A 14,860-nucleotide genomic window follows, 5' to 3' on the forward strand; every position below is an offset into this window, starting at 1 on the left:
AGGAATCCCAGGCTTGGATATGGAAGCCTTTCAAATGGGACTTGAGCACTGCCGTGCTTGTGGATACACTGTGTTCAGGAGGTGGACTCTGGGTTTGAATCCCGGCTCCCCCACTTCATACCTGTGTGAAATCACCTCCTCATGGATTCCCCCACCATAGCATTTTTGAAAAATGTTAAATGAGTTAATATATATGAAACAGAATGGTACCTGGAATATAGTGCTTATGTTATGGTGGGGTTGCTGTCTGTAGTCTTCCGTCAACAGACTACAGTTATTATCAAAGGTTCAGGCCTGGATTAAGGACCTAAATGAGGCTTAAGCGGACATGTCTAAAGATGCTAGTGGTCCTTTGGATAAATCCTTATTGTGAATTAGGCTTGCAGGTCAGGTGATGCACAATTTAGTGAGAGATCTTCTATCACATGTAGCTGAACAGTGACCTCTAGTGGCACTAATACTTATTACAATCTTGTACTGCAAACTAAAAGCCTATTGTTAGGAAAGAACAGATAGTAGGAGCATGGGAACCGATAACTCATTGTCCTGGACCAAAAAGAAACTACAGCCATGGGAAGAGGAAGAGCCTCAAAAATGTTCATCTCAAAGGAGATAGGACATAGCTTAAAGGGATTCCCATTGGCTCCATCTGGCATAATTTGAGCAACAAAGTAAATGATAGCAATGGGTTATAAACCATGAAATGAGTCCCTACTGATATACATAAACAAATGAACAAATGAACAAATGAAGAAAGGGAAGCTCTTCCTTACAGTGGGATTCCAACTAATAAATATAGAAGGAATGTTAGAATTAGAAAATCATTTTCAGTAAGTGTTTCAGGCAAAAATCATCCATGGATGCCAAAATTATTGCTAGAATTATAATTTAAAAAAAAAAACACTATCTAAAAGTATCTCCCCCATGAAATACTTAGTCGCAAAGGTAAAAATAGCAACATTTAAGTAGAGAACACCCGCAGACACCACCTTATCCAAAGTTAAGATCAAAGTAACACCATCAGTAATGGGATAAATCATGTGCCTCCTATTATGATACACTTAGGACCCAACCAAAAACACAAAACCTGAATCTGATCACGAGGACAAATTGGATAAATCCCAGTTAAGGCACATTCTACAAAACCACCAGCTTACACTGTGGGACAGGAGGGAAAGAACCTCGTAGTGATGGATCGGCATCAGAGGTTTCAAATGAAAGGAATGAATGACACCCAGTACCATTGAGCTGACACAATGCCAGAACTTGATCCCTCACTAAAAGGAGCATGTACTTGGAGGAATGGCTTGTTCCAGAGTTGAAGCTGAGACAGCACAAGGTAAGCCTGGATTATCTCGTTGTACAAGAAAGTAACATAATGCCCCCCAACTAATGGGGACATATTGAAAGGTCAAGGGAGCTGGCTTACAGGAGCTTCTGCTGGCCTAATTTGAAATGATTTAAGCATCATAATGAAAAAAAAAAAAAGGAATGAGTTATCACATCGAATTTTTAAAAATCTATGAGTCCATAGATACTTTTAAAAAAAAAATAAAAACTGCTAGAGAAGGGAAAGTTCTTCTTTACAGAAAAATGTCAACCAATAAATGTTTAAGCCAGCTAGAAATAGAAAAAAACCCACCATTTTCTAACTACTATTTAAAAATAATAAAACTTGATTCAGGCAAAACCACTAATGGACGGTAAAGCAACTGGTGACAAGTAAAGGAACTGCATTCAGTTTTCATGTCCAACCCCTCAGAGTACAGATTAAAGATGCCTTTGGTGAGCACACAATACAATGATTACAGAACTGTACACCTGAAATCTATATAATTTTAGTAACCCCAATGAATTTATCACCCCAATAAAGTTAATTTTTTTAAAAAGATACCTTTACAATGGAGAAATCAGTTGAACACTATTTTAGTCAAATTATCAAACTTAATGTCACTGATAAGGGGAAAATTTGATATGTGCCCTCTTTGGGATACGCTGAGAACATATCATCCATGCCTACCAAAAATGCTTCACGTGACTCTAATCATAGGGAAGTTTAACAAGGCCTGAGAGATATTCGACTAAATCCAATGCATAATCTTTGGCTGAATCCTAGATCGAACAATCAATCCACAGTTATAAAGAATATCCCCCTACAACAGCCTGGAAATTCAAATATACGCTGTGATATGTAACACTGATTACGTAACTATCTATGTACAATTTCTTGCATGTGATGACAATTGTATTGCAGCTCTTAGGCAAATGTATTTGATCTTTGGTGATACATGCTAAGTATTTAGGGGAAAGTAACTCAAATGGTTCAAAAAAGAAACAAAAATAAAAATGTGTCCATATATATGTGTGTGTGTATATATATATAGAGAGAGGGAGATATGAAGCAAAATATTAACTGTAAATGAATCTTAGGTAATGAATATAAGGATATTGGTTGTGCTAGTCTTGCAATTTCATTAGATTTGAAATTTACCAAACTATAATATCGAAAAGATAAATTTCCCCAAAACAAAAATGTCAAAGACAGACTGAAGAACTATTTCGGATGAAAGGAAACTAAACGCAACATGCGATTCTAGATCGAATCCTGAGCCAGAAAAGTGGTATGAGCAGGAAAATTGGCGGTACTTGAAAAAGATCCACAGTTTTGGCCATTATGCTCATTCCCTGACTTTGATGATGACATTGTGGGTCTGTAACACAAATGTCTTTGTTTTTGGGTGTTCACTGACATACTTATAGGTAACAGGACGTCAGGACGACAGCGTACTCTCGAACATTATCAGAGAACCATTAGGCACACCTACACAGGCAGATGGAGAGAGAGGGCGATGAAGCAGGTGTGGTCAGATGATTGCATTTGGGGAATCTGGGTGTAGAATATATAGGAATTCTTTGCACTACTTTTGCAACTTTTTTATGTCTGAAATTATCTCAAGTTTTTTAAAAACAATCACTCCAGTGTCTTTCAACGTTATTTTTATGTCACTCTAGTGAGTTGAGTAGTGTCCCTCCAAAATTCATGTCCACATAGAACCTCAGAATGTGACCTTATCTGGACATAGTGTCTTTGCAGATGTAATTAAGATGAGGTCACAGCAGACTAGGGTAGTCCCTAAATCCAATGACTGGTGGCCTTATAAGGAGACACACACACAGAGGAAAAGGGCACATGAAGACGGAAATAGAGAAGGCAGTGTCACCGCTACAAGCCAAGGAACGCCAAGGATTGCTGGAAGCCACCAGAAGCTAGGAACAATGAAGAAAGAATTCTTTCCTAGAACATTCAAAGGGAGCAGGGTCCTGCCAACACCATGCTTTCAGACTTCTGGCTTCAAGAACTGTGACAGAAAAATGTGTTGTAAGCAGTCACCCACCTGCTTACAACAACGGCACTCTGGTCTACAAAACACCTTAGTCCCACACCCACAAGCCTCTGATGATGCTAATGATGATAATACCATTTACCGAACATTTACTATAGGACTAACACTGCACTAAGTGCATTATATACGTTGTTTCTTTTAATCTTCTAACATCTGAATATAGCAGGTTCAATGGCTAATTCTACAGATGGGAAAGGGAAGCTTAGAGTGGTTAAGAAGCATGTACGAGATTGAATAGCAAATAACCTGAGAAGCTAAGCATTGATTCCAGGCAGTCTGAATCCTGAGCTACACCATCTCTGCTCCGCTATTAGTTCGCTAGTCCACACACAAGCTCCCCTGACCAAAGCAAACAGGCCAGTGTCTCCCAGCACACACCCCAGCTGCCCTGAATCCACACCTCAAACCCGGCCTCAATATTACATAAATTCTTCCCTCTTGTGCTTTCAAATCCTTCCCATCCTGGGCCCAGGCTCTGCTCCCTACCCTCTAGGGAGACTTTTCAGGTCACCCCCACACCCACCCGGCCCCAGCAGTCCCTCTTCCTTCTCTAAACTCAGCCCTCATTGTACTGCTTGCTTGGTGATAAAATAACCTCAGGATTACTTTGGATGTTATTTGGCTTTAAAAAAATATGTTTGCCTCCAACTAAATAGCAAGTATCCTGCAAGCAGGTATTAGTTATACGTAGGTATTTACCACATACATATCTAGACGGCGAGACTCTCCCTACCCTTATTTTCTCTAGGCAGATACCTGACAGCCCACATCAGCTTACGTGCAATGATAGCAGACACTTAACCAACATCGGCAATTTAACTACTTTTGAGTAAGTCAAAAGTTAATTTGCTGACTCTTAATATGAATTGTGTATAAAACATGGTCAACTAAGAACTGAGAGACTGGCAAACCAATTTCACCATGTCATTGTACTCTATGTTGCAGTAATTACCAAGTGAGTAAAACCTGTTTTGTCTGATACAATCCAAGAAAATAACACATTTGGAGCAGAAAATTAGTTTTGTAGCTTAGAGTAAAATATTGAACTTCACAGTGGCTTAGATTTATGATGTGCCTTGGTCTCCATACAAAGATCTGGCATGTCATATGCTCTATAGAAAAACAGGAAAAATCCGTTTGTGGAATTTTCCTACAAGTGCCCTGGCCACGCAAGAGCTGCTCAAGGGAGAAATGCTGGTTTGAAAAGGTTAACTGTATTGCACTGTGGTGAACTAGGAGATGCGGAGTGCAGTAAACAGTTCGATTATCAACGGACCCAGGAGGCTACACAGACAGTGCTGCATTCACAGGCGAGGTGTTTGTGGAAGTTTTAGATTGTTCTCGGAGATGTCAGGGGTCTGCTGCGAGGGCCGGGCAGGCAGGGAACATCAATGAGCAAAAGGAGCACTACTCTAGAACAATACCATTGCCAGCACACTGATAAATGCCAATGGACACTTGCCTTCAGGGTGTCGATTGAGAGGGAGTACAAGGGAGCGTAACGCACTGGAGCATGCACACCCCAACCCGTGGGCTACCTGCTGTCAGTCCGTTGCTGCCTTGAGGGACTGACTGATTGTAGATCTCATGACTACTTCCAATTAAAAAGAAAAAGAATGTTAGCCAGTCCATTTAGAACAAACATTGCACAAACCAAATACGTATGCAAGAGAGGATGTGGCCCACAGCTCACCGGTTTATTCGTGCTGGGCTGTTGTTTACGTGTCTATCTACCCCCTCAGGCTGTGAGCTCCAGGTACCTAGAATGGCGGTCAGATAAAGAACACACGTTCCCACTTGAAAGGGCTTCAAAGTTTCAAAAAATTAGTGGTATGTAAAATTCACTCCTCAGTATTTATTGCATACCCTCAAACAGCCAAAGCACTGTTGTGAGATCAGGTGAGGGGCGTGCGTAACGCATAAACTGCATTCCTGCTGTTCTCTTGAAAGCTACTCTAATGCGTAAGAATGCAAAGCCTATCACTATTCCAGGAGGAGAGCATCCCAACCAGGGAGGACAGCCAGTGCTCAGGAAGAGATGTGTGTACCTGAGGGAGAGAGGAGAGGTTGGCTCATGGAAGACGCTGGCAAGGGTAAGCTCACATACAGCAGTCAGGGGTTTGTATTTTATGCAATGACATGGGAAACCATTAGGTTTATGTATTAGAACAACATGTGATCAATGCTTTAAGAGATCATTAGCTACTGTTTGAAGAATTGTGGCAAAGGACTCCAGGCAGGGTAGGAATTCTTCTGTAGTTAGAAGTGGGTTAGAATTATGCAGAGCAGAGGTGACAGAAGCACAAGGTCAAGAGGACACCTGGAATCAAAGTGCCCAGTGTCGTCAGACTTCATGAAAATCTCGTGCTGTTCAGAAATCATATCCAATCTCAGGGAAGCAGCATTGTGAAACAGCTGTATTTAGAATTGTGTCCATAGGAAACAATTTAAGTAGCTGGATGTTTTCTAATAGGGTTTGGATTGCAGGAGTAAAAATAGAACCCCCTTGTACTTGTCTAACACATGTACTATACAAACTGCTGTGAGGTAAGGGTCAGTCTGCAGCCAAGAGATTAATTAGACTTGCTAAATTACCTTAGAGGAAGGACCTCAAGTGACATGAAAGTCCATTATTTTTTTTAATCCCAGAAACAGACCAAGTTCAAATGGTTACAAATGAAGTCAAGATGTGACTTCCAGCCACACACAGGTACTCTGCAGGGAATCTAAGGGATCAAGGCCCACACAATGAATGCTGATTCTCCTTCCAGTTTTCCCAGTGGGATAAGTGATGATTTTCCTTACCAAACCCCACATACGCTGTTTCTCCAGCTAAACTATGCTTCCAACATGCCTAGGCATTTAACATGATTCTTAAAAACCTGGTTTAAAAAAAAGTCCTCAACCTTCAGTTATCTTTTACAGCCCAAGATGAATTAAGAAATAGCTCTTAGGACAACAAATATTTGTTATTATATTACCTTATTTTGAGAACTTTCCTGAAAGCTAACTTTAAATTGTTAAACAACACGTTCTGTGCAGGTTGTGGGCATTAAATGGGGTTAATACCTGATGGTAACAGTGACATTTAGAATTACGAAGCAAAACTTAGAACCTCAATCAGGAGGCATGTTAAGAATTTCACTGGTCTTTCTACAGGATTAGGATACCAACTGAAAAGGACAAAGGTTGTTTGTTATCTTTGCTCAATAGATGGATCCGATTTACCATCATGTTGCAAGTTCTGGTTTGTTCATGTGGGCAGCTTACTTTAGAAATTGTACTTAAAACTGACCCATCATTTAATGTTACACTATTGGGCTCTGCTCACATTTCCTTTCCCCATACACAAGGGGACACACACGAAAAAACATACCCCAGAATTATCTTCTTCCATAACATAAAAAGGAATTGTATGAAGAATCATTAAAACAGAGATATGAGAGAACATATAGAAACAACTGGGAGTATTTGACTTTTTGAAACAGCAACAAATTGGAGCCAAGTCTAGTAGTAGACAAGGTGGGTGAAAAGATTAAATGGAAAACTTAATGTAACTATAAAGTACTAAAATATTTTATTATGACTTTTTAAAATCTCTCAGTTCACTTACAAAATATTGGGAAAATAACTCAGTAAGAAAAATGTTCATTTGGATGCACAATAGCTTTTTAAATAAAACTTCATTTTCCTTGTGGCCAGATTTTACCTATCAGTCATCCAGGTTCCAGGAACCTCACCTCATTACTGAGTTCTAACCTAGATTTAAAAAGTCACTACCTATCTAAATTTAAAAATTTTAAAGCTCCATAGTTGGATCTGATTTACCATCATGTTAATTTAAAAGTTCTGCTTTGTTCGTGTGGGTGGCTTACTTTAAAAATAGCACTCGAAACTGACTTAACGTTTGTTACACTACTGGGCTCTGCGGCTGCAGTGCAGCCTCCCCCCACTAGGTGAGTGTTCCAGGAACCCATGTGTGCCAGTGCGCCAGATGGTGTTGCTGTGAGAGGCTGTGCTTGGCTTCCCTGAATTTTCTTTGAATTCTTTCAATGCAGCATTTGCCCACCTCAAAATGAGTGATTTACAAGTGCACCTGCCCATACCACACTGTTCAGCAGTTTTTCGCCAAGAAAACACAGCTCCCCCCACTACATGCCCCAACCTCCCTATTCACCTGATTTTGCCCTAAGCAAAAACTTTGTCTCCCCTGATGAAAAAAGTCCTCAAAGGGAAACATTTTGCTGATGGGGAAGAGGTGAAACAAAAAACAGCAGAAGCACTAAAAGGCATCATAATTGCACTAAAAGCAACAAAATTGACTAGTTCAAAGACTGTTATGAGCAGTGGAAAAAAATGTCTCGATAGATGTATTGCATAGAATGGAGAGTATCTGAAGGTGACTGAATTTAAACATACCAGAAAACACAATTTTTAATAAATTGTTTTTTGAGGGTTCCCCCTCGTATATAGGGAAGACTTTTACAATAGCTCCCACTGCAGGTTAGAATTGTTACTTCAATCATCTCAAACTCTAGCTAATAGAGGAAAGAATAAATTTGTCAGAAAATCAGCACAGCCATTTTACTATTAAAATTTTGCTCCTTTTAATAATTTATTTAAATAAGGTATTTTGGAGAAGCAGTTTAGAAAAACAAGATTTGTATTTTATTTCCTTGTAAAAATCTTTACACATGCAGACAAACCAGTGTTAAGAAAGTATTCACCATCATTTAAACAAATAACCACTTAAATATAACAGTGTCTGCAATTTTTTCTGTATAAAAATAAGATACATTTTTATAGAATTCACACTCCAGTTCTTATAGCAATAAACAATACACAACTATAAGTACAATTGAACCTGACCATGGTTTTCAATTAGATACTGCTAGGGCATTTTAATGTGCAAAAAAAAAAAAAAAAAAAAAATTAACATACTTCTTTTCAAGAGAAAATGTCCTCAGTGTTTCTAGAGACCTAGAGGGTTTTAAGAAATCAAATCCTAATCAGTTTGTCTTTAATGTTCTGATTATGAGTCCATACATCACACTGAAGATAGGCAAAACCAGGAATCGATGCAGGCTCAACAGAAGAAAGTCAGCGCCTGTGTCTGCCATGTCCTGAGCGGCTGCCACCATGGTGCTTGCCTTTATGGGACCTCTCAAAGGAGCGAGATCTTTCGCGCCTGTCCCTATGATGTCCCCTTTCATGCCTGTGTTTCTTGGCAGCATCTGAGTGATCCCGAGACTTGCTCTGAGATCGAGAACGAGACTTTTTCCTTTTGTGACCATGTCTATTTGAACTTTTTAAGTCATCTCTGGTATGCTTGGCCTTAAGGTGAGGAGAACCATGATTATGATGTCTTCTTGGGCTTTCACTGTGACTGTGGGACCTGCTTCTTGATCTTGAGCTGTATGTTCCAGATCGACTCCGCCTATTATTGTAACTTAGATAATAAAAAATTTGAGGTTTAGATTTGATTTCTACTGGACAGATTTACTGCGGTGGTGTTCATAACAGGTTCAAAACAAAACTACTATCAGGCCTGTTGACAACAGGCAAGACAGAAGACTTACTAAATTTCTCCCCCTCACTCCCTCCCCTCCAGCCTGTATTACACAAATCTTAAAACAAGTGTACTATAAATCTGTATTCCAAGAAGAGTAATTAGTAAGTTTTACAGAATGTTGTAGATAGCTACGCTTTTTACTGAGTATCTCCCATATGCTCAAAATAGCCACAAATAGCTAGCAATCTAATTAATCAGAAGTTAATCAGAAGATTCTTTGGCTACGGTCAACTTATTGGTTAGTAAGTGGTTAATGAAACGGTCACATACTCTAACTGAAACCAGACAGAAAGACAATGTTTTCACATCATGCACCTCCATAGCACTTTGGCCAGTCCCTATACTTCTCAAAATCCCCCCATCCCACCCTTTTTTTTTTTTTTTTTTTTGGCAAAAACAATGCCAATAAGATATACAAAACAAACAGAGCCCCAGACATGCAGATCATACTACAAAACTCATTTTTCATAGCTACCCTTATGTGAAATGCCTAAATCTAGCCTAACTTGTTCAATTGTTTATTTTAAAAAGGGTAACTTTTAGCCCTGGCTGGGTAGCTCAGTTGGTTAAAGAGCTGTTCCCCTATGTCAAGGTTGCATTGTGAGTTTGATACAAAATCAACCAATGAATGCATAAATAAGTAGAACAACAAACCGATGTTTCTCCCCCTTCCTCTTTCTTTCTCTAGGATCAATAAATAAAATTTTAAAACAGTAACTTAGGATTGTTTTCCTAAGAGAATCTTTACTTATACTTACTGTCTCCTTGGAGTATGTGATCTAGAATGTGATCGTGTTCTTGACCTTGATCGACTTGCACTTCTGCTATTTCTACTCCTCTTGCTATCTTTTCTTACACTTCAAAAACAAGAAAATACCCTTAGTATTTTAGTTAGTGTTTTATAAATTAACCACGTAACAGACTCCTCAGACCAGTTTTCTAACTCAAGTACACTCACCCATTGTAGGGGCTTTTGGAAGCCTGCTGTCTGTCCTCAGGTTCTTTTTTGACCATCTTCACATTAACCGAGACTGGTGACTTCTCTTCAGCTTTTACTTCTCTTGGTGATGCTTAAGAAACAAACAAAAAAACCCATAATAAAGACATGCTGATTACTGGATTTAACAGAGGATCAAAAGTTGTTTGTAAATATAACTCAACTTATCATGCTTTTAAGTATGTCTTTAGTAGTTGACTGTGAAGAGTAAACAGTAACAGCTTAACGTTATTGTTTCCTTGCAACTGTTACATGCTAAAGCTTTTTAATAACCACACACCTTCAGTGTCAAACTCATTTCAATTCTGAATAAATCTTACATGGTTTAGAGGCTGGAGAAAATCCACCAAGGGTTGAAAGGGCTGGAGTTCCATCAGGATTCAATCCCTTTGCTTTTAATTTGGCTTCCTGTAAGGCTACTTTTCTTTTTTCTACTTCTTTTTCCAACAATTCATAGTTTGGCTGTTGGAGGAAAATAAGGTTACTTTCACAGCAGTTTACAGTCTTAACCCTGAGAAAAGTATTAGCGCAAACTCGAACAAACGGAATTACCTTTTTTCTAGTATAAAGCCTAAGGGTTTCTATGCAGATATCCTGGATCTCCTCTTCTGTAGTGCCGAAAAGAAGGAACCAGTGGGGACGCGTCGGCAATGGAATCTAACCATAAAAACAGAATGGTTTAATTAAATTTTCCCTGTTCATTAGGATGCCTGATTTATCTGTAGGACAAAACAGGCTATATATACCTACCTGAAGAGCTCTAGCTGCAAGGTAGATGCAAGCACATGCTATGGTCTCTGGTTGAAATCGAACAAAGACATTGGTTCGAAGACTGTCATTCATGTAATTCCTGAAAAATATTTTAATCATAAGCTCTGCACATAAACCAGTTCTAATGTTTACATAAAATTGGAGACTCAATCTACTTTATTCTTTTTTCTTCTCATAGTTATATTCATATCGTCACATTCTAGCATATAACAATTCTTAACTCAAAAGTCAATGAGATAAGAATTTGACACTAGAACAATTCTCAGCTTTCCAATATAATGACCAAAGTAATTGTTATTATTCCACATAGAACTTACTTCTAAAGTTTTAAGAATATATTTCTCTGAAAAGCAATGCTTTGAAAGTAAATTCTGAAATGACTGGTTTCAGAAATGATAAACCACTCCAACAATACTTCAAGCCATTCATTATTGACCATCTCTCCTTTATCCACAATGAAAATCAATTGTCAACCAAGTTCTTTAAAAAACTCAAAAGTACTGTGACAGGGGTAAAAAGGTAAGCACTCACTGAGTTACATTAAGAAAGCTAAGCTACTTCAAAAAATCTACATAGGGATGTGAAGAGCAATCAATATATAAAACAACCATGTGACTAAGTAAAAATAAAAGCAATAAACTACTTCAGTTAATAAACTGCTCAACTTTTAAAGTGGTGAACCCTCCCCACAACATTCCTGAAGTATTGAAGAAAATTTACAAATTGTTTAAAAGGTTAAAGGACTGTTTCTTAAAAGCTACAATCTGTTTTATAGAACATATATTAAAAATGTCATGCATTTTATAAAAACGACTTTTCTATTAATAATATTTACTGAATCCAAAAGAAGCATGGCAGTCATATGTCCAGAGCATAAAAATTAAGTCCTGCAGAACATCTGTCTTGAGATAATAGTTGTGCCTGGACCACAAACTCCTTGTTTTACTTTACCTTTAAATAAGCCGGCATTCCAAATCGCACATCTGCATCTCTGAAGTCCAAGTTCTAAAGAGCTTACGTTAATAGCTCTTTTAAAAATCAAGTACTCCTGCTCTGGCTGGTGTGGCTCAATGGACCGAGTGCCAGCCTGTGAATCAAACATTCCCCAGTTCGATTCCCAGTGAGGGCACAGGCCTGGGTTGTGGGCCAGGTCCCCAGTAGGGGGTGCATGAGAAGCAACCACAGTGATGTTTTTCTCCCTTTTTCCCCACCTTCCCCTCTAAAAGTAAATAAGTAAAATCTTAAAAATATAAAAGCACTTCTTAATTCTGTTATTGTCTGCAATAGCCCAGCAGCTATAAATTCAACCAATATGGAAATGGTGCCCATTTTAAGCTACAAGCTGTAGTTTCCTTTGGTAAAATCATGCTATACATACTGAAAATAGAAATCTAGTCAAACTCTTCACAAAAAATTTACTTAATTCATAAAGGCTGGATAACAAATCTATCAAAAAATGAGCTATTCATTTTGATAGTTACAGGTACATATTAAATACATAGGCATGTTGAATAGTTACTTCTAGAAGCAAATATACAAATCCTTTTGACACCCCGACAGAACTAGAAGATGCTGCCAGATGGATATGGACCACTTCAGTGAATCTCGGATGAGAGCTTGCACTGGATTGGCTGGAGAGCAGGGCAGCCAATCAGGCCATCCTGAGGTCATGGGCTGAAGTGCAGAGGGCAGAGTTCTATGACTTACCATCATGGACTACCCTTTAATTAAAGAGTAGAAAAAAGAACAAAGTTAAATTGAGTTCTCCATTAAAAGTAATTAGTCAAGCCAAGAAAACAGGAAGCAGAAATAAGCTTTATTTACCTTTTGATTAAAAAACAAAAAAACAAAAAGCATGAAAAGAAACTCATCTCATTATTTTGGAAAGGGAAAATGAAACTTACTTTATTTCTGCTTCTGTTTTCCTGGCTAAGAAAGAAATGTAAATAAAGCAACTTACCAGGCAGTTTGAACCAGGGTTTGATTACGTTCACATTCTAAGACTTGTAAATACATAACAATGATCTGAAGGACAAGGAGGGAAAAAAACCTCAATTTAGCACATCGTTGGTTCTTTCAGAGTACATAGTTCAATGAATATAAGTAACTGAAAATGTTAGGTCCAAGCTTTAATTCTTCTATAAACTGCATAAATAATACAGACCAACCTAAAATGTATCTGAGTCAATGTGGGTTATTATGCTACTAGGTTTCACAAAAACTATTTAAAAATGTTTCAAGATTGTACAGAAAACACTGAGTTAGTTAATACAATGAAAATACCTATTTTTTCATAAATGCTATGTGGTAGGCACTGTGTCCTGCAAACAAATTAAAGCTAAAAGATCCCAGCATTTAATTTCCCAAGGTACAAATCTGCATGTCCCACAACCCTAGAGACTGTATGTTTTTAGGGTTATACAATGGGTACGGTAACTATCATATAATAACTCCGAGTGGGCATTATTTTAGTAATTAAACACTAACTATTTCTACAATGAAGCTCATCACACTACATACAACTAGCTTTACCACAGTTCAGATGAGGTATTTCAGGACCTCATTACATCATGCCCATTTTACAATACTAGAGATGTGAAATCTAAGAACAGGGTTATCTGCCAAAGTCACACACTAATGGCAGAGACAAGTTTCTGTTGCAGACAGTCCCGCCCTCAGAGGGAGCTGTTACTTTGTTGACCACATTCAAGCCGAGAGGTGCCAGAGAAACCTATGGACATTCAGTAACAGTGAGCAGCCACGCTTTGAACATTTTAGTACGCAACAGGTAGCACGCCAGGTTCTTTTGTGCATACACACACAAACGCAATCTGTTCCTTGGAATTAGTTATTTATCATCATCTGTTTCTAGGTAGGGAAAACTGGGTTAACCAGAGGCAAAAAGAACTTATCTATTCCTACACAATAGAGTGAAGATTTGAACCCAGATCTTTCTGACTCCCATTTTTCTGAAAAATTTCAATATCCAAAAGGATGCTTTTAAAAGTCATGGTTAAACTCTCAAATATAAACGTAAATTCATATAAAATAAATTTTAATAAAACCCTAATACTTACGAATATAATTTCTGTATCCTACAACTCACCTTATGGGGATGCTTGACATGAACACAAAATCCCAACTCCTTTAGCACCCTCCTCTCTGCCTTGATAACTTGATTTTTGGTGTTAATGTAGTTCTGATCAAGGATCAGGGGGCTTGGAGTCCTATAGTTTGTAAGAAATAAAATCAAAAATGTTTTGCACATCCAAAAAATTTTATTTGTGGCATCTCCGTTTTCCCTTCCAACCAACTATTGGCAACAGAAACCAGCTTTTTAAACTCCTGCAAACAAGTTAAGGCATTAATCTTGTGCTGTCCAAGTTATGCTAATTAACTACATTCCTTTCTAAATTCCTATAGAGACTAACTCCACCCTGCAATGAAAAGAATTCACTCTTAATTCTCTTGGATTTATCCTTGTTGGGCTCTCATATGGATATTATGGGGAGATATATATGAGTACACAGCTTAACTTAAGTGACAGCTTGATTATCACAAATCCCATTAGTCTCCTCTTTCAAGTGACAAAAAACAAATGTGCTCTTGAAAAGATTTACTCTAAGACCTCATAAGATTAAAAATTATTTTACTTGTATAAAATATCAACTCTTGAAATTATTTCACTTGTTGTATAAAATATCAACTCTTGGTTACTTACGTCCAAAATTAAAATTAGGTGAAAAAACGGTGGGTAGTTAATCTGGATTCCCCCAAAATGGGCAATTTGTGATAGCTAAGAAGCTATCTCTGTTAAGAAAATCTGCAAACTAAAGATTTAGTCCAATTATCAAGTTGTAAACTTCTGTCAGATTCAAAAACGCAAAGCGATCAATAGAAAGCACGCCTGAATTCGGTCGCGCTGCACTTATCAGGCAGTATGCTCAGCACGCAATGCACGGCCCAGACCGTAAAGAGGGCACCAGAACCACACTCAAGGTCTCTGTGACAGATTAAATTTTGACAGCTTCCAAAGTTATTATGCAGAGGCTATATCAGTGGTTCAAGTTCAATGCTTTAGAAATAGCACATTCAATTAAAAGGCTATCTTATTTA

At 38.1% G+C, this 14,860-nt stretch overlaps 1 protein-coding gene across 7 annotated transcripts in view; it reads right to left on the minus strand.

The window, feature by feature from the left end:
- Window positions 1-14,860, minus strand: part of CCNL1 (cyclin L1) — a 30,568-nt gene that overhangs the window by 9,195 nt on the left and 6,513 nt on the right. For 3 of the 7 annotated variants that reach the window (XR_008426108.2, XR_008426109.2, XM_053918047.2), the window contains exons 4-10: window positions 13,851-13,971; window positions 12,705-12,769; window positions 10,724-10,823; window positions 10,526-10,630; window positions 10,294-10,435; window positions 9,935-10,046; window positions 9,735-9,833 (exon numbers count right to left, since the gene is read on the minus strand). Coding sequence is in view for 3 of the 7 variants with exons in the window: in XM_053918047.2 (XP_053774022.1) it covers window positions 9,735-9,833; window positions 9,935-10,046; window positions 10,294-10,435; window positions 10,526-10,630; window positions 10,724-10,823; window positions 12,705-12,769; window positions 13,851-13,971 (744 nt within the window). In the remaining 4 variants the exon portion in view is untranslated. Of the gene's footprint in view, window positions 1-8,049; window positions 8,854-9,734; window positions 9,834-9,934; window positions 10,047-10,293; window positions 10,436-10,525; window positions 10,631-10,723; window positions 10,824-11,695; window positions 11,832-11,960; window positions 12,466-12,704; window positions 12,770-13,850; window positions 13,972-14,860 lie in introns of those variants that run through there. The other 4 variants (XM_024563021.4, XR_006655833.3, XR_011650853.1 and 1 more) reach the window with 4 other exon arrangements.

This window comes from Desmodus rotundus, chromosome 2 (genome assembly GCF_022682495.2).
Source record: "Desmodus rotundus isolate HL8 chromosome 2, HLdesRot8A.1, whole genome shotgun sequence".
Taxonomy (NCBI): domain Eukaryota; kingdom Metazoa; phylum Chordata; class Mammalia; order Chiroptera; family Phyllostomidae; genus Desmodus; species Desmodus rotundus.